The sequence below is a fragment of the Dipteris shenzhenensis genome, chromosome 16 (assembly GCF_047967505.1).
Source record: "Dipteris shenzhenensis isolate YYH24624 ecotype China chromosome 16, Dip_SZ_1.0, whole genome shotgun sequence".
NCBI classification, from domain to species: Eukaryota; Viridiplantae; Streptophyta; class Polypodiopsida; order Gleicheniales; family Dipteridaceae; genus Dipteris; species Dipteris shenzhenensis.
The window spans coordinates 37,879,977-37,901,030 of NC_141611.1; the positions used below are offsets into that span (position 1 = coordinate 37,879,977).

General features: G+C 41.2%; 1 protein-coding gene across 1 annotated transcript in view; it reads right to left on the bottom strand.

Annotated features, from left to right (window-relative positions):
- Positions 1–6,221: 6,221 nt before the first annotated feature.
- The window catches only part of LOC147892919 (GTP binding Elongation factor Tu family protein), a 70,223-nt gene continuing 55,390 nt past the window's right edge, over positions 6,222–21,054 (bottom strand). Inside the window, exons 5-12 of the mRNA XM_087387070.1 lie at positions 15,292–15,396; positions 15,091–15,181; positions 14,131–14,336; positions 13,070–13,153; positions 12,926–12,988; positions 8,120–8,182; positions 7,633–7,873; positions 6,222–7,356 (exon numbers count right to left, since the gene is read on the bottom strand). Of these exons, the coding sequence (XP_087243196.1) occupies positions 7,286–7,356; positions 7,633–7,873; positions 8,120–8,182; positions 12,926–12,988; positions 13,070–13,153; positions 14,131–14,336; positions 15,091–15,181; positions 15,292–15,396 (924 nt within the window). The 3' untranslated portion in view covers positions 6,222–7,285. The remainder of the gene's footprint in view (positions 7,357–7,632; positions 7,874–8,119; positions 8,183–12,925; positions 12,989–13,069; positions 13,154–14,130; positions 14,337–15,090; positions 15,182–15,291; positions 15,397–21,054) is intronic.

Here is a 21,054-nt window from a genome sequence, read left to right on the forward strand (position 1 = left end):
TGACAAATGGCAAAAAACTCAATGAATGAGGTATCAAGGTCTTTTAAATATAAAATTTGATTCTCTAAATGATTTTGGGTGTGTATAATACTTTTATGTGTTTTGAGATGCATATGAAATCGATAGTGCCCTTAAGTTAGCAAAGCATAGAAGAAAGTGCTTGATAAGTATCATGGGCTCTTTATGGATAATATGGATCAAAAGAACACTTGAAACCATCTCCAAATGGATGCAACCTCTTTGTACCAAATTTTCCTCTATTATAGCCATGTCCAACCCCTAAAAAGCATACCATAGCTTTGTATGCCTATTATGGACGTTTTGTAATATCTAGTGCCATGTCATCACACTATTCCCATGCTCGATTTTCTACATAAATATGCTCCGCCTTACCTATAACATCTTGCTAGCCATTCTGTACTAGATCTATCCTTTAGGACAGTCTCCACCTATAGGTACTCCTTTGAGCCTATTGCCCACATGGTAGCTCTTGTGCTCATGTGCTACCCATGTTCATTTTTTGTTCTATGTATGCTGCCCACATGGCAACCAAAGTGTTGCCCATGTGACAGCCACATCACCACTTGGATCACCCTCGCCCCCCTATAGATGGGAGATGACCATACAAACTCCAATAATCTCTCTATGCATTGTGAGTTTAATTGGCCTAACTTCTACATAGAGAATTGCCATGTATGTAGCATCCTTTCTTTGTATTACCTCTCCATGTCTTGGAACAATTCATCCCATTTGGTGATAGGAGTCCAGAATAATTTCTTGACCCTATTTTGGATTGAGCCCCACCATTGCAAAGCTCCTTAGTGAACATGATCATGGCCAGATAAAGGTTGTTAGGACTAAAACTAGAGGATAACAAAAAAGCGAGCAACAAAATTTGAGGGAGTCGAAAAAAGCGAGCAATACAAAACAATAAAAGGTTTATAAATTCCCTAATTGAGTAGGAAAAAAATATAATTTATTCAAAAGTCCATATGTTTTCTCAATGCTAGAAGGTTAAATATGCATATAACTTCAAAGCCACTAACACTAATTTCACATCCACCCTCAGAGAGCTGGTATGTTTCATTGCCAAGTCGTCATTAGTGCAAACCCTATCACAAACAAGCTCTCTCTTTCCACCATAGTAATTGAGATCATCAATACAACCTTCCACACGTGTGGAATTTCCAAGGACTCCTTGAATAGATTAGTCTACATTCCATGCATATGTAAATGCTTAGCCTTTTTAACTCTATTCACTCTTGTAACAAAACCCATGTTTCTTTGTTACTGCAAAAACATCCCTCCTCAATGATTCACTTTTACATCCCACTAATCCAACCAATGTAATAAATTACACACAAATTCATATTTTGGTGCATGAAATTTTACTAGATGGTGCAAAAAGGCATGATAATCATGTAAATCATGCCTCACCATTTGATTTGATATGTAACATGAACCCATTTCGACTTGTAAATCAAAAGATACAAAGATGTAAAAATATCATTTTGGGGCCAAAATTGGGAGCGCGTTAACAAGCTCCCTGCTGTTTGGCCCAAAAGATGAGTTTTTAACGTCCCTGCATCTTTTGATTGTCAAATTGAAATGGGATCATGTTACATATTAAATCAATTGATAAGGCATGATTTAGATGAATATCATGCCTTTTTGTACCATCTAAAAAATTTGTGTGCATCAAAATGAATTTTTTGCCGATTTGCTATACCAAATTTAAAGCAAGGTTTCCCATAATAGAGAGCGAGAAAACATTGTCTATTTTGGCCCAAAAAAAAGGCAAATTTTAACATCCTTTACCTTTTAATTGTTCTCAGGGTCCCTCTTTATAAACCATAAAGTATGTGCGAGCAACATATGTTAAGAACTACCCCTATTCTTGCATTTTTACATTTATCTCATGTTAACGGTTAAACCCCTATATGTGTTTACATTTTCAATCTTAATATTGTGACACCCCTTTATAAATCTACATATATAAGTTAAATTAAGTTGTTGTTTTATATATCCCCTCATGCACATAAATGGCATGTAAGTTCCCCCATTAAAAATATATCCCTCAATGCACTAAAGTGCTATGTTACATATTTATGCGTGACCCTCCCAAGTAATTACCAAACCCAAATGGGGCCACATTAAAATAGTTCTTAACTTTGGAATACTCAATTTCAAGAATGTGAAACATAAGCCCCCTTTTGAATACTTTCTACTTTAAGTAATTATTTTGTGGGACACTTATATTCTTTCTCTGCTTGCTTGATTTTCCTAGCACTTCAACAAATTCTCACTCACTTTTTTAAGCATGCTCACTTTTTCCCGCTCGCTCTAGAGTGTAAGATTCTTGACCCTTCATTCTAACTTCTCAGGGTTGAGAGTGCCATCAAAGGCTTGCAAATCTAGGGCTATATCCTCTTTGAATAATTTAGCTAATTGCAAGCCTAAGCTTCCTTGAGAGGGTAGAACTACTTCAAGAGGATTGCCTAAGGTATGAGGATGTGGGGCCACAAAGTGGGCTCCATGATTGGGATTTGTGTTAGCCAGCCCTGATCCCTTTAAAAGCTTCAATAACTTGAGCTATGCTTTGGGCAAGTTGTTGAGGCACTTTTAAACTTGGATATTTGCCTTTGGAGGATTGTGTATCCATGTTGAAGTTACAAGGGGATCATAAAAGAACCTTTAGCTAGGTAACCAATCCTTAGGGATTACATATATATGTAATCACTTGCACCCTTTTTCATAATTTATGTTTGTGAACATCCTTTCCAAAAAATGATGCAAGAGCAAAAACCTTTCCAATCAAAAAATATGGGAAACCAACAACTTACCGTCAATAGGGATGAATTTACCAACGGTAAATTATGCTTTACCTCCGATAGCGGAAATAAAATTGGTAAAAAAACATATTATCAATATATTATTGGTACTTGCAGTACACAACCCTCTACCATCAGTATAGTTATTTTTGTACCTAAACCGATATCAATATATCCATTAGCACTAGAATGGGTTGTTGTCACACCTACATAAGGACCCTAGCAGTTCTTTTTTCACTGCTTTGGACTTGACATGTAATTTTCCTCTCTTCTTCTAAACCTTGGCCAAGGGAATGGTTCCTAATCCCTGTGCACCCACAAGGCTACGATGAACATACATAAAGTCTCAAAGTAAATCTCCAATCCATTCTACATCGTGAATCTCTGAACCCAGCTTCTTACATTGCGTCATGCATATTCTCAACATCATAACCTTTAAAATTTCTCATTGCCCAAAGGACAGGACAGCAAGTCATGCCTTAAGCACGCACTTGGCACATTTGGGTTGCTCTGAGCCGCTAGTACACATTCAATCTCTTTAGAATATATTTGGTTTTTCCTACTCCGTTGTTTGGGCTTCTAGTTAATCATGGCTTCCAGGTTTTCCCACCATTCGCTCACGCCAATCAAGGGTCTTACACAAGAATCTGTGGAAAGGTAAGATGAAACATGATGAGGCAAGGAGAAATTTGGATAAATAGTCTTCTTTGCAAACTAGTCAATTTTAAGTTCCTCTAGTTGCGTTGGTGTTAGATGTAGATGTATTAGATTTTGGTCATTCCTTAATTCCATTCAAGAGTGAGATTCAATGGTTTAACAGCTACCATAAATAATGAATTTGTTTTTAATGTGAAATAATTTCTATTTGTACTTCTAGATTCTTGATTAAACCGACCATCCGGAGCAGCAACTCACACGAAATTTGAATATAGTAAGCTCCTCCAGAACCAAGTATTCATCAATGGCTTCATCAACTAGCACGCAGGAGTCTCGCAATAAAGAAAAGTTGAAGGCCTCAAATAAGAAAAAAATGGAGACAAGTAAAAATGACAATCTGCAAGCTCCAAAGAAGAAGAAAATGAAGTTTGAAAGTCGACCCAAAAAACAAAAAAGTTCCTTCGTCATATCTTGATGTCCTTCACCTATATGGCGAAGGAAATTTTGACTTTCCTTGTATGTAATAAAGGGTAAAATACACATGCTTGCATGTCAATGACGACAAGCCAAGCATTGGAAATTTTGAGCAAAGTTATTGTCTATATTGAATAGTACATCATTGCAATTAATGTACCTAATATTGTCTACACACATATAGCGCATTCAATATGTGCACTGTGATCGTAAATGTAACTTGAGAACTTTCACAACTTGCAGGGAAAATTTTTTAACGTGCTAATTCAATATTTGTTAAAGGTAGTAAGAATGACATTGTTCTTTAGATATGCCCTCCATTTTTAATGTTTCATTTTGCGTGTTTGCAGGAGGACACCCATATATACGTACTAATTTCGACCAAGATATTGCTTTCCTACGGTGCAGTACAAGACCAACTACTAATGTTAAGGTACAAAATCAGCATCCCATGCATTGGTGCTACCTCTTCGTGAAGCTATTGGATGCTACTATTCTTGATGCTTGAAAACTCAATGCCCAAGGGCCCGTTCCTTCATATTGTAACTCTTTGGGAAAGGAAGCGCGCCACCTCCCCGCCCACACACTGTGTGGTTACTATAATTATACTATATATTATCAAACACACGTCTTTCATTCCTCGTTCTTTGTCACCTTCTTATTATTTGATGATCTAACTTTATTTCATTGCATTGCTTGAGGTGCTTTTGCTCTCCTCGAAGTTCCAATTGTCTCAGCATTGCAGTAGCAACAGATACTTTCCTTCTCTCTAACTTTGTCACATAATTGTTGTTGAATTCTGGAAAACACACACGTGGTGTGCGATATTCCTTTCGTCTAGAATGTACCGATTAGTTTGAGAAATGCAAAACATAACCTATATGCTTGCACCTGGCGATAGGATAGCTATGCATACAACTACCTTAATAATGAGGCAGTCGATTATCGAGAGGCGTCGCCTTGTTGTACAAAGAACGTTTGATGTGAAAAAGCGTAAATTACAACCATTTACAAGAAACTAGATTTTTCTAGATAGAGCACTAGCAAACTAGAATAATGATTGCTCACAATGAATTAAGAAGCTCCAATTTTGCGCTTCGTGTGGAAAGTGAACTTTGGATTGGCAAAAGTCGCAAACATTCACAATTCCAAAACGCGCTGGAATCAAACATAGTCCCTCCTTATTGCTTCTCCAACATCCTACTTCATGTGCATGCAGAGAAAGCGCATGGTGACCTAGCATCACAAATGTTTTGTAAGGGATGCGTCTCTCTGCCTTTTCAAAAGTTATACTCATTTCCATATGAGGTCAAATATATACAAGGCATTCTTCGCACAAGTGTACTACATCCCAACACACGACTCGTACGCTTCACCGATTACCATCCCACCCACCACTTTGAGAGCTTCTTCTTCAACGAATTGCTAAAGAAGGTCCCCTTCAGGAATGAGAACGAATTGCTCTCGACATCCAATCAAACAAGGTCGTACTTTTTGGAATGTCACATGCGTGGGATTATCCGGACAAAGAAAGACATCGATACACTCGTCTCGGAGTACTATAAGATTCATATGCTTGTTAATGACACAAGACAACAAATAACCAACATGATCTTGCAAAAGAGTCCTCTGCGAGCCATGGATGATACTTCTTTGACCATTTACGAGGATGGAAGCGACAACACAATCGAGGAGCCGAATCAGGATTCTACAACTACTAGACGAATTTAAAGGCATGGGTAATAGTACGCTGATGACAGAAGATCAAATTTCTATCTACAAAAACATCTTCTAGACAGAAGGGAGGCTACACATTGTTTGCGTAACACCAAGCTCATGTTAAGACATTCATGATCAAGTACATTACATACAATCACGTTCTGCACAAAAAATCCATAGTTCTGCAAGCGACAATTGGTGTTGTAGCACTACACTTGAGCCGCCTAGCAACAACAGTCCATCATCAATTCACCCTTCCAAAGAAGAACGATATGTTTCGCAGCGCACTTGCCAATTCAGATGAACGCTACTCTACTCTACTTGCGACAGACACAATCATCATCGACGAGATATCTATGATGTTCCTAGAACACACACAATCTTTTCCTGTGAAATCCAGTTGTCATTATATTACAAAGAACAGTCCCAAGAAAAGGGACAGGCAGTTACAAGTATCAGATGATATCATTGTATGACAACAAGGCAGGATAATCTAGATCCCCCCCCCCCGCGTGCACGCACACACACGTACAAAACAGGCACCAGACTCGATCTCTCACTAAGGATACTCCGTCAACTGAACATCCCTTTAGCTGAGAGGTCTTCATTTCCAATGTTATTGCCAAAGGTACTGTTCCTATTCTATATGCTTACCAAGGTAAGTGAACTTGCTCTTATCGTCGTCATCTCCATTCTGTTTCTCCACAAAGCCATGTGTACTAGTAGAATCGTCAGCCATTTCAAACGGGCTTGAAAGGAGGATTTGGTTAACTTAGTTACCACAAAATCTTCCCCACATTCACAAAGAGTAATACAAGCTGGCTACAGTCTATCTAGAAAGCCGTTCAATACTCTTACAAGACCAAACAACAGTAATATATTGAAACAAGCCTAGAACACCCAAAAACTATTCAGGTCTTTTCCATATCCACACAGCTCAAAACTTCAAGCAATGCAAGAAGCAATGTACCTTCGAAATTACAAGGACGTGATGAACCTACTCGCTCAACCTTCACAATTCAAATGCCACATTATACCCTGTTTTAAGGGACATGATTGAATGCGAAATGCTTCTGAAGTCAAGGATCCTGAACTCGCCAGACCAAAAATTGCACCCAAGTTTGCTTAATATGCTCACAAAAATAATATGTCACCATATAAACATAGACCTTCCTCTTTAATCTACTGACATGAAGATACCCCTGCATCTATCCGTTACTCTTCAAAACTGTCTCACCAGTTCTGTAGCCTTATGGCAAGAAGGTGTGGGGACAGAACTCACATGGCTAGTGTGGCTACTGACCTCAGTCAAATACTGCAACATAGTTCACGAAAGGTATGGCACTCCAAACCTGTCTGTCAAACCCCTCCCATTTCAGAAAAGAACTGAAAATCTCTGAATTTTGCAGCTTGTGTTCCATAAATTATAGGTCCCAGCTAAATGAAGAGTTGATAATGCACTCATTTGATTTCTGCTTGTGTGGAATGTTCACTGCGCCCTATTACATCCCTTCTGCTTACTCATCTTATTTCTCGAAATGAAGCCATTGGGTGCCAAGAATGGAGATCACATCAACATCTTGAGCCACAGGAAAATTTAGTGATCAGCTGATCAATTTGGACACTACACCTGCACCAACAGTTCGGCCACCTTCTCTAAGAGCAAACCGTTGTCCTGAAAAGCAACCAAAAAGTACGAAAAGATCTCTTCATATTGCCATAGGATATTTTCCTTAGTTAAACTCTTTTGATAAAATTATTGGCATTGAAATACAGAAATCAAATGACACAATCATTGAACCTTCCTATTTCCAGCAGCAGATTAGGTTCCAACAGAACAATAACAAATCACATGTAAATGCAGCATCTTTTTAAAATATGTTGGCCCATTAGCACTGTTCCATGGGTTTCCACCATAATAAAATTGAAGACAATGGATGGGAAATAATACCTGCATCGATTGGGACTGGAGTAATCAGTTCGAACGTAGCTGTTAGATTGTCACCTGGCATCACCATTTTAACGTTCTCTGGAAGTTCAACTTTACCCGTAACATCCGCAGTTCTCAAATAGAACTGGGGTCTATAGTTAGAGAAGAAAGCAGTATGGCGCCCACCCTCTTCCTTAGTGAGGACATAGATTTCAGCTTCAAATTTTTTATATGTTTTCACCGTTCCAGGCTTGCACACCACCTTTGATCCACCAAAGAGAAAAAAATGTTTCTATTAGAGAAAAATCTACCCAAAAGAATAAGATTAGTATGCAAGCTAGGAAAATGTGTACATTGTTTCTGTTTTACAATGGCACTGATCCAGATTGTTGAGTAGAAGATAAGATGGGTATGCTACGTAAGAATTCCCCTGGGATTTATCCTTCCTGATGAATAGTGCCAGAGGCATAATTAAGAATCCCAATACAGAAAAGCAGGTACACTATACCTGGCCTCTCTCAACATCATCACGCTTCAATCCACGCATGAGTAGCCCCACATTATCTCCAGCCTGCCAAACCCGGACCAAATACAGTTAATAAAGATGCGGCTTCCAAAATTGAAGTCCGAAATCTTCAAAACCTGTAGACCCAACAGACAGCATTTGAGAACATAACATATATATTCATACTTTTGAAGATCGTGATGGAACAACGCATCAAAAAATGCAATTTCCTTTATTGGAGAAAGGGGGGTGAAAATTCCTTTCCAGCATCAATATATAGTAGTCTGGGCAACCAATTCATCTAACAGCCTCCAAGTTTCAACAAGACAAGGGGAAAGAAGATGAGCAGCCAGTTCTATTCCGATACATTCTGGTTTCCTTTATGACATCCTCATTTACAGAAAAAACAAATTGAGCATGGCAAACAGGTGCTGCAAATTTTAAGCAGGCTGACAAATCAGCCCTAAACGATGTTTATACACCAACGTAAATCCAGCATCTCCCAATATCCAGATCGCACACATAAAAACAATAATTCGTTCGAAAACTAATCACCATAGCTCCTTAAACGAAGCCAACACAGGGAGGACGATCCTCAACCAAACATTCACAGAGATTGTTAAATCCACAATGGACTTAACTAGGACCTAATCAAAACTGGACTGTCTAGGGTGAAGGCCAAGCTACCCTATGATCTTGGATTGGATCTAGGGTTAGGACGTAGTCTTAAGGTGTGGCTATTCCAAGATTAGCAGAGCTAATTAAGGAAAAGTGTGGCTTTAAGTAAAGTAAAAGCTACTTTATGCATCCAGCCTAAGTTAGGGCTAACTGCGATCAGGGAATAAAAGACAATCAAGGCTCCCACAACACCCCCAACTAGTCAAGTCAGACAATGTCAATTTGTAGTTTTTCCTATCTCTTGTTATTCTCATGCAAAGGATTTGCATGAGAATAACAATGATTAGACTTCAAGGGGATGACTCACTGTACTGAGCCTTCGGTTAGGAGGTCTAACTGTAGTTTTATTTGTTATGTGTAAAACAAGAGTAAAATCTACCACCCTTGAATTCCTTATGTCCTAGGAAATTTTATAGCGCAAGGATGGAGGAGAGGAAAGAGGCACTATAAATTGTGCAAAACGATAAGCAAATGAAAAAATTTAGCCCTCTACCTAATCCTTTGAGGGTGAACAATTATTATATATATTGTTGTGATATAAGGGATTTTCCCAATAACACCCCTAAAAAAGATTATAAGTTAGCTATAGCTAATATTCCTTATGGGTTTAGATTGAAACAAGTGTTAATGATGCAGCTCTAGGTCATACACAGATAGATTGCATGGTGTCTGCCTTCAAAGCACACAACTTTGGCACCCAATTGCACCTTTGTCATTTTTCATTCCACGGCCCACGCTGCATTGATGGACCACACGCATGCACAGGAAAGCATGATTTGGTAAGTTTATTGTAACTTTGTCTTGCATGCTAGATGTTGTCGTAACACCATTAGGTATATTATAATCATTGTTTTTATTGATTTGGTCAGCAAGGTTGAGACATATCTCAAGCACGTACCTGGCATAATTTCATTCATACTTTGAGATGATGAATGTCGGCATTATGTAGCAGCGTAATACAATTATGCACTGTTCTCGAATAAATGTAAATAATGCTTTGCATTTTTCGAGGAATGACACGGAAGCTACGATATGCAAAGAGCAATAAATCTATTATAAACCCATAACACAAGCCACAACATCTTATCAATGAGCTGTTGAATCTCTTTAGTGTTCAGGACAATTGAGTCTGCGATTTTTTCGCTGAATAGGTACGACCACAGTCTGTGCTCTAAAGAAAGATAGGCACTATATAGCTGTCGAAAAGATCCCATGCAAGCATCCTCACGTTGTAACACGCCTGTGCAGACAATGATCTACCTGATGCTGACCAAGAGGTGGGAGCAACGTTTAGGCCGGGAAGATATAAAGTGCATATATCTAGATGAATCCAGGAACATTCCCAAACTCATCCTCTAAAAACACAACATAGTGCAGTTTCAATCTCACGAGAGTCACTCATAAGATTGAGAACCATAAACTCCATCATGCATAGCAAGGACTAGCTACTATGACATCCCCACTGACGTCATCAGCGCCCAACAGTGGGTGTAGACCATAGTATAAAAGTATGCTCTCACACATACAAATCCACACACCCACACATACTTGAGCATCCATTTATACAAAATCTTTGTACTGAGTTTCTTCGGCACTCCGGAGGTGAAGGGCAAACTCAACCATGACGAAGGCTAGCACTAAAGGAGAAGGCTAATCAAAAAGTAGTCCAAATCTCTTCATTCAAGCTACAACTTCTTGTGAAGTCTAAAAGATTTCATTTTAGTCTCTCCCAAACGAGCATCTAAATCTAAATCTAGCTGGTAGGGCAACGCACCATTTAAGATAGAAAGAATTATCGCAATACCAACAGGCCGCAACTTGGACGAAAACTTCACAAGGTGAAATTTGCATGTCCACTAATACGGTAGAAGCATATATAAAGTGCAGCTGGGAAGATATAAAGTGCAGCTGGCTTCTGGAGAGCCCCAGCCTTCCTATCAAGATGATGAATCTGACCTTGCAGAGCTTGCAGAGGAGATGGAACCAAAGTGGTCAGTCCCCAAACTGAAGGGCAACAAGATGGAAAAAACGGAGGGAAGCATGCTGATGATAAACAGCTTTAGATGTGTAGAGATTTGTTGTTGTATTCGATGTATTGACTTTACATACATTTGATCAATATGAGTACCCCTTTCTTTCTTTCGTGTGTCATTACAAATAAGTTTTTTACAATTCTTTGTTCTCAATCATTTTAAAATATAGAATTTGAATGTTTATTTATTGATGTATGAAGTGAGTAAGCTTTAATTTACTTCACTATATACTTTTTAAACTCCTAATAAACAAAATAAGAATTGATGTCTTTATACTTTCATATAATGTAGTTCGATTATTTTTTGCAGATCAGTAGTTGCTTAAGTAGGAGGTTTCCTGTTTAAAAGTGTAACATGGTTTGATGCTTTGAGGTTTAGAACTCATAGTTGTAGATCAAGTTCAATGAGGGGTTTCAATTATAAATTCTATAAAGTATGTGAAATCTAAGTTCTTTTGTTTTTAACCTTTCTTCAAAACGAAAGTGCCATTAATTATCCCACATGCAACATTTCTGTTTTTTGTTCATATATATATATAACTGCAAGCTCAACCTCAAGGGTTTCTTCCTGTATGTATGCTTTCATGCTCACCGGGCAACACCCTAGGGAGGTTAGAAGTGACTAGAACAATCTTCATACATCAAGGAAATTCACCTAGATTCTGGAATCAAATTTCCTCCGATACCAATTGAAACATGCTTCTAGGCATGGAGTTGCTAAGGCCAACCTTGGAATAAACCAAGACCTGACTTTGTAGCCATAACCTACAGAACAACCAAGTGTTAGTAAGGACCAATTCCAGAGAGCTACAGAGCTCAGCCATCGATTCACTACAAGGTTCACCCTCCGATACTGAGGATAGCCAAGCACCACGCCGCATCCGTGGTCACAACCCCCAAATGAGTCCACCCATCCCGGTGTTAAGGCCAGACATGGCATAGGCCCGGTCTAGATCACGAGGAGTCCATCCAAGAGATCTTTACAAAGGAGCCCACAGCTCATATACATAGACTCACCCAAGGGTGACCCTAAGCCAAGGGCACCCGTACACTGTACTGACTTAAAGTCCCTTTTAAGGGGTCCCTTGCCTGCTTGCCCATCCTAATTGCTATCACACCGCGTTCATAACAAAGTCCCAAAAGATTCAAAAGCTGTAGGACTGGTTAGGTCCATCCACAGGCAGCCATCCATGATTCAAGAGGATAAAGACAATACTCTGTTAAGAGCAGAAGAAGCTACGTCCCATTATATGCTTTCTCTCCACGTTGTCTGCTTTAAGTTAGAATGTATGCAAGTCTTCCACAGCTCATAGAAGAAGGTAGATGTGAGCATGATCCATAGAGTCCCAGAAGATTCGGAAATAGAGGACTACTTGGGTCCATCTACAGCTGCCATGCAAAATTCCAGAGGATAAAGCCAATAATCTGTTCGTCTGCTGCTGCCAGTAGAAGAATGTAGGAGTCCTCTACAGCTTCCCTTTGCCACATAGTGGCCCGTGATTATTTGGCAGCCACATTTACTGAAAACTGGCAATGCTTCAGGTCCTTTTCTGTCGTACAGATGAAGCCAATCTATGGTCTGCCAATTGGCCACACCTAATGCCTATCCTATAGTGTAGCACCCAAAACTCCCTCGGAAGATTTGCTCAGAAAGATCAGGCATGCTCCTTCCTTTCGTTTAACAACCAAAAAGCTTTACAACATGGTCATCAAGCATAAAGCTTCCACTTTATAAAATTCCGATTGTCCCACCTGAGATAAAGGAAACCTCCTCGTTTTAAGCAGTCCACATGGCAAACGCTCAAGGTAATTGCAACACATGCATATATTGATACACATAGGGTTTTAAATTATGAACCAACTTATAGTGTCTACTTTACTTAACCGCCTTCCATCACCTCCAAATCTTAAGCCGAAGTCATTTAGATCAGGAGTTCTTTCAACTTAGTAACACAGAACAGTTGTAGGTATGGCGTCAAAACTACAGAAAAAAACATTCGTTAACCTAATAACACTGCTATAATTGTTATTATACAACCATGCTTCAATATCTGACCCATTTAGCAAAACTAGAAAGGTATGGCAAAAATTGGCACTACCTGCCCCTGGTCTAGGCTCTTCTTGAACATCTCTACACCCGTAACTGTCGACTTTATGACTCCCTGCAAGTAGATTGAAACCAAGAATGAGAATACAATGCACACTACTTGCGCACATAATCACCAAGCCTACCTCATGCCTACCTGTTTCAAACCAACCACTTCAACATCATCACCAGGTTTAACAATACCCTGCTCCACACGACCAGTAACAACTGTACCACGACCCTGTCACACATCATTACCCAAAACAAGAAAATCAAGATACAAAATGATCAAATATTTGGCTATCAGAGAAACAACCAGAGACACACATAACAAAGGAGAAAAAAATCAACATTCTAGGTTAACAACTGCCTTGCCATTCCCTCCAAGGCCTTGAAATAAAGGACAAGTATTACCATCATTTAACTAGCTGATTTCATTACACATCAAGCTTTTGTTGACACATAAGTATTTCATGCTAAAATGTTTCTGCTTTGAGGCTCTATCGATCACATTATCTGAGGACACGTTTTCTCAAAAAATGAGGTATGATAATTGCAAGAAGATTTCCACTCCTATGGAGTCTATCCTTGTTAAACCATAGGATTCAGATTACAACCATGATAAGCACTTCCGCTACCATAGAAATCTTAAGTAGTTTGATGTACTCAATGCGCTGTACCTAGCTTGAGTCTCAAAAAATTTGCAGGACTCCCACTTCTAGATAATGCTACCATGTGGTGACTATTCCACATTAGAAGCTACCACAAACAAAGGAAAATGATATCTTGTGTTCCTCATTTTTCAGTACGATCTTCCCGTCACTACAACATCAGTGGCTGTAAGTCCTATCTAAGGTATAAGCCAGAAGGCCGTGATACACAATCAACGAGTAATTTTAATCACACCTACAACATGAATGAACGCCCATGGACATGCTTTGATGACGTCATTGCGCCAAATTTCAATTGCCCAGAGACTGCAATGTGGAATACAAATAAACATATACCTTACATATCCTTTCAATTTCTGCTAATATGTCTTCAAACAAAAGCTGGCAAAGCTTACTGACTGAACAAGCAATCATCCAAATTTAAATCTTTTATCGAGAAACTGAAACAGGAGTACTTTAATGCTTGTTACAAGGACAATAAGTCAAGTTAGAAACTCCATTTAAACGTGACGCTGTCAAAAAACAACTGTTATTGACCAAAGAGTACCTGGATAGAAAACACATCCTCAATTGGCATTAGAAAAGACTTGTCCAGAGCACGCTTTGGTTCAGGAATATAGTCATCCACGGCCTTCATCAAGTTCAATATTGCTTTCTTTCCTGTTTCTTCATTAGTGCCATTCAATGCTGCTAATGCAGAACCCCTCACTATAGGAATATCATCACCAGGAAACTTATAAAATGAAAGCAGCTCTGTAGCATTCAATATCAACAATGATCATTATCAGTTAGGCAGCTTAAGAGAACAATTCTACAGCTGCAAGCAAACAGCCCTTCTAAATAGCAGGGTAATAGCATGAGCAATGTATGCAAACACATGCACACACAACCATGCATACACACTTGCATATGGATGAACACAACTGCACCCACACAGGATGTGCACATGCAAGAGCGCCAGTACACATTCATAAACTAACTGCAAATCCACCGTTTATATCCCAAAACTAACATCCTAGACAAACAAAAGGTGTGTCCTCCGTTCCGAAGAGTACCACGCACAAAGCTTTATACCGATTTTGCTATGCATAGCGTGGACACATACAATATCCTCCCTTCCCATGTCAACAGCAACACCATATCACATATGAAAAATATACGTTCACTTTGGTATCACATAAATAGTCTCCTCATAAGACTCCACTCTCTAAACATAGAAACAGATTTACCGTGCATAGAAAGAACCAGTAATATGTCATTCCTGCATATATCATGAAAAAGAAAGTTCATGACATAAGGACGGATATATCCACAGTGTTCACACACACAGGACAAGAGAGCTAGGCAGTGGACAGGAACAAGTCCTGTAGCCATGCCAGTTTATCAGGCTGCTGCCAGGTAGACAGGCATGTGTTTCCTCTTCCTTGCTTTGATTCTAAGGGAGAAGCCAAGAAAGCAACAGCAAGGCAGGTAAGCACCAGAAGAAATAATCTATTTTCAAGCTTACCTCTTAACTCCATTTCCACCAGTTCCAGCAGTTCTTCATCCTCAACTGCATCAATCTTGTTCAAGAAGCACACCAGTGATGGCACGCCTACCTGACACAATCATAAAATGACAACCTAATTGAGATATATATGCTTATCCACAGAGTCAATTGTGTCTCTCTTAAAATAATCATTGCATATCTAGGAAAAAACAAACAAACCTGACGAGCAAGTAGTATGTGCTCCTTTGTCTGAGGCATTGGCCCATCTGGAGCAGAGACGACAAGAATGCCTCCATCCATTTGAGCTGCTCCCGTGATCATATTCTTTGATCAAATAGAAATAACAAAAATGAGCGTAAACATGTTAGTACATTCTCCTGTGAATTGTGACCACTAAAAGAGACAAGTCTTCAAAACAGAATAACATGTATTCCAAGTGGCAGACAAATATTCCCAGAATCTTGTTAAATCTTCACAAAAGGATGAAATTTTTGACAGGTTTGTTGTAATATGCAAAATGATAGGATTCTACTTTACGCAGATGAAGTGGTCCTACTCTCCTCCTCGGCTGAGGGTCTCCAGCGGTATTTGGATGCTCTCCAATCTTTCTGCAAGACACACCAAGGTCACACATCCCAAGTGACTGCACACAAAGAGCAGTTTACCTTTGACCGGGCTCCAATTGAGATTGTTGCATCCTATACATACCTGGGGGTTCTTTTACAGGTCTAATCGTCACGATGCAACCAGCTATTCAGGCCCATTTGAGCAGGGGACATGCTGCACTAGCCAGTCTCGAGCATCAATGCTTTCACTTACATTTTCAGGATCCCCGAACCAAGGCTCTTCTCTTTGACTCACCTGTCCGCCCAGCAGAGATGCGACATCGCTCTATATTGTCCCAATCCATGCACCACCTAATGTGTCCCCCCTACCCAAGACCACCACATCCACCTTTTCACCACATTGAATATGCGGTCTGCATTGCATCAACTCCATAACCAGAGACCCCAAGACCATGAGTCGCAAACTGAGCACTTTGCACATGACAGGAGGTCTTGGCCCCGATGTTAGAACAGATGAAGTAACATCTCGTCAGCCACGGCTTCCCTCCTACCACCATAGTGCACATACACAAAGCAAAGGAAACCCCATGGACACGGGGAACTACCACACTCTCATGGTCACACACTGGACAAGATTTGAGGGTCGGTTAGAGAGAGAGATCGGTACCTACTCAAAGGCACAACAACAAAGGGCTTTGGTACAAGTTGGGTTTCGAAGACAACACTCTACTCTAGACCACATCTTTACTCTATGGGCCATCATCGAGGACACAAGATCAAGATCCTAGAAAGTCTACACTTGCTTTATAAACTTGAGGAAGCACAGTAGTCAAGGAGATTCAAAACGGTAGGTTTCGAAACGGGTTTGGGGTTTCGAAAATGTTTCAAGGCTATGCCGCAAAGTCTGGGAAAACGTTTCGTGCAAAATATGTTGGAATATGGATGGTCACCTCGCCACTTGTGAGCCCCCAAATGAGCAGAGCAAAGGGGGGGTGAACCATAGGGTGACAAGGCTGCCACATGGGTGGAATCTTGACTTCCATGTGGGACATACACACACTGAAGAATGCATGGACAGCTGACACAAGGCGGGATTTGTAAGGGACAAGGTACGGAACAGTATGGAGCTGCAGCATTAGATCCATGGGCTAAGATGAAGGCGCTGCAGAACAAAGAAGAAGGGTGGTGGCCGTGGTAGGCTAGCCACCTTGTCTGGGAACTGTCCAAGGGTGGGGCCTTATATAGGCCACCTTTGGGGGCTAGGCAGGAGCCCAAAAGAGCCACCCCAGGTCCTAAAGGGCCCTAAAAGTCGGTTTTGGTGGATTTTTTTTTTTTTGGGGGGGGGGGAGGGGGGCGCTGTTAGGAACGACCACAACGACCATTTCCCCCCTACTGGTCGGTTATTTTGGAGGGCTTTGTGCCCTATGATTTTGGTAACCTTTTTGTGCCTCATAACATATCTTTTGGAGCAGCAAACAGCAAGCAGCAAGGAGTAGCACGAATAGACTATTTTGGGCCTACATCCAAAAGAAGAAAAGAGTGTCAGAGTGCTGCAGACTAAGCTTGGAGAAGCTGCACACTTAGGCTGAGGTTCTGAACAGCAAGGTGGAGGGATCACTAGACGGAGAGTCTACATAACCTCAGAGGGAGCATGCAAGCTCAGAGATCTAGAGGTGCCAGGCACATAGTAGGAGAACCTTTTTGGTATTGTAACTTGTCCAATTTGTTGACAGATGCGAATATATAAGAGTTGCTTCTATATTTGTTTCTAAGCACAGTCTATTTGCAAGTCTGCACACACATGTATGGTTGTGAAGTACACACATCTAATGAAGCTTAATTCCATAGTGAAACACTTCCGCGTGTAATTCCTGGGCTATCTATCAATCTTCCGCTATGGGATACCCTCTCGTGGGATTTCATTTTTCTAACATGGTAGCAGAGCCTTGATGGAAGTTCTCGAGAAGTGGAGCTTGAAGGCAAGGACCTTGCTGAAGGAAGACCTTGATTCATTGCTCGGAGGAATTAGCTTTGGTGTCTAAACGATTGTATCCAGACGGGAGGCTCACGTTTAGGTAGACGCCTGAAGGATTGTACCTAGGTGGGAGGCTCCGGTTTAGACAAGTGTACAACACTCTAAAACCCTTTTCCTATTTCAGTTCATTAACATGGCCAATTAGATACCAAATCCCAAATTTTGGTGAGACAGGCAAGCTCGACGGGACCAACTTCCCATTGTGGAAAATGAAGGTTCGGAGCCACTTCGTGGGGAATTGCAATGGGGACAGAGCTAATACCCCAAGCCACCGTAACCACTCCAGCCACATCAACCTTGGCAATGATGACAAAGCCAACAAACGCTATCTTAGTGAAAGCATGGCATATCCGAGATGCAGAAGCCTTCGCTATCATTGTAGGTACGACAACGGATATTATATTGCCACATATTCAGATGGCAGACACTTCTTTCGACGCTTGGACGACATTCAGGGATATGTACGAGCTCGACAATGAGGTGAGAATCTTGGACCTTGAGACAGAGCTGTACAGCATGAGTATGGATGAAGGGGAATCACTACAGGAACACATCACTAAGATGAAGGTGGTACAAGATCAATTGGCGACAGTTGGTCAAAGGACAAGGATGAAAAGGTTGTTGCGGGGAATGCTCCCCCGAAACTATGGTAGTTTTGTGGTTACGATGACGTAGGGCATAGGGCGACACCAGGGACTTTTGAGGAGCTGGTTCCATTACTGTTGCAGCAAGAAGCTTGGGAAAATAAGTACAACAATACGAATAAGGATGACAATGCCCTGATAGCTCAAAACAGGAGTAAAGGCAAGGGCAAGGGCACGGGTAAGCCTGTTAAAGGCAAGCCTAAATCTGATAACGGAGTGGACTCTTCAGATGAAGACAACAAGGAGAAGAGAAAGAAAGAGAGAAAGTGCTTCTACTGTGATGAGCCAGGACATTTTTTGAAAGATTGCATAAAGAAGAACGCTGATTAGAAGAAGGGTGCCAACTCAGAGTCAGAGGAGTGAGCTCAAGTGGCAGTAGGAGAGCTTTTCTTGGAGGCCACTACATGTGCTACTGAGATTAGATATGTGGACCACGGTGTGACTGTCAGAAGGTCAGACATTGAGGATTGGTTAGAAGAGGAGTTGGAATCCTTTGTGAAGGTGATGGCACTAACAAGTGCCTAGAATCGTCTCGGTTCTTGGATGGTGTTACTGAAGCAGAGGGGGATTCTTCAATAGCACTTGAAGACTCAAGGTCGGACGGTGGCCGTGACTTAGAGGAGGACAACAATACAGAACCACAGTTGGAGCTTGACGGTCCAAGAAAATTGGATTTATGCCTGGGATATGTTGTCTTTGGAATGGTGTTTGGTTGCGGACCAGGCCAAATGGAGGACGGAGGACTTCAGGCTGTTCACCCATCATGAGGGGGACAACTGGAGAACACTGGTACTTGGAAAGCTCGAGTTCAGAGGCGAGTTCGTAAATGAAGGTGGTGGTGCCTAAAAACGGATCTATGTACCAGACATGTGTGCAATGAAATACCATTTCATCAAGAAGGTACTGGAAGACAAGCGACTTGAGCTTGTGAAGGTGCATACTGATGATAATCCTACAGATTTGCTCACTAAGAGCTTGCCTACAGAGCGGTTTGCACATTGCCGCCACATCATGGGATTAGGATGAGACCATTCTTATTTTATGGTCTTGTATACAGTAACTGTATATTGCTGTAATTTTTATTCTTTTCTCCCCTTTAGGCACATTGGCCTTTAGGTGGGAGGTTGTTGGGGTAAAGGCACATTGCCACCCTTTTATTAAAGATACGACACCTATGACTGTCTTAAGACAGTCATAGGGTGAAAGCCTAATCCTAATAAAACCTATGAGTTTGTGGTGTGGCTCAACACTTCACACCCACACTTTTGTGTCTCCCCCTCTCTCTCTCCGTCTCCTTCGTTCCACTCCCTCATTCTTTCCCTCTCATTTACTAGTTAGGGTATTTAGATGGATAGACTCTACCCCTTTCAATCTAGTTTGGATGCCACATCCCCCCTCATTCCACGAGATGAGATCACCCATATGATATGGCTATTATTGAGGGTATCAGAGGATGGAGAGATTATCAGACCCCAAGACAAACCAATCTCCCATGCATTGAGGATTGCCATTGGATAGATGAGGGTCTCGTCCCACCACTTAAGAATCGATGCCGGTTGGATCAACTCTAGCTCTATCCGTCTCACGGACGGCTTCTTTTTCTTTTTTTTTGGAAAGGGGGGGCGGGGGGTGCAAAGAGTTCCCCACACGATCAATTCTTGAGAGCAGCAGAGGATAGAGTGATTATCAGACCCATAGGCACACCTAGAGAGCAACCAATCTACAGAGGATGGAGTGATTATGAGACAAGGAGAGCCATAGTCACACCTATAGAGCAATGGATCTACAAGCTATGCACATTGGAGGAGGTGGAGAAAAAGGAGCAATTCTTATGTACATGCACATTCTATACCACAGCGATTTTTAGGATGGGCACAGTTTTGGGCCCCTTTCTAACCTTTCCATTCTCATGATGTCACATGCACCCTTGCACTTGGGTGCAAGGTGACACACTGGCTACATCGACAAGTGCATTATAGTTCCCAGATAGGAGATTTTGTCGTATGCTATGACCCCTTTGTGAGCCCTTGTCCAGGGACAATCAGGCACAAGCTACACAGGTCAGTCTCTCAGCCTTATGTCAAGTCAGTAGTCAGTTCTTGTTCACTAGTACCCATTGGAGAACAGTAGTTTAAGCATTTCCATCTTATAGTTTAGGTCTTAGCCTAGGTTAGGAGTCCCTTTAGGGTCCCCAAAGGCTGGACTGGTAAGCAAGGAAGACAGCCTGCAACGGCTGCCCAAAACTCCCCTGGCAGATGAGCTAGGGAGGGCTTTTTATAGGCTGGTTGTAGGCCAACAAGTCTGTAAAACAGACTGAGTCGGTCTGTTTACAGACTGGGTTGGCTCAGTCCAGCCCTATAAAAGGGCCCCTTGGCTGCCTTGTTTTCTCATTCAGTTTGCTCCTGCCTTCAGTCCTCCTACAGCTCCACTTCAGCCTCCTGTGCAGCCCCTGAGATCCTCAGATCTGGCCCTGCTCTAACCTTAGTCCCTTGGCCATCAGTTCAGCCTGATCTGAAGGTGATGTTGGGGTAAAGGCACATTGCCAACCCTTCATTAAAGATAGGACACCTATGACTGTCTTAAGACAGTCATAGGGTAAACCTAATCTCATTTCCCCTTAAGACCCTTCAACTGGTATCAGAGCCTACCTCTCCACTTTTCCTCTCTACCCTAGCCTTGCCCTCACCCTTTGACCTCTACCTAGCCAGCGCCGTACGGACGGACATTGAGCGGGCGC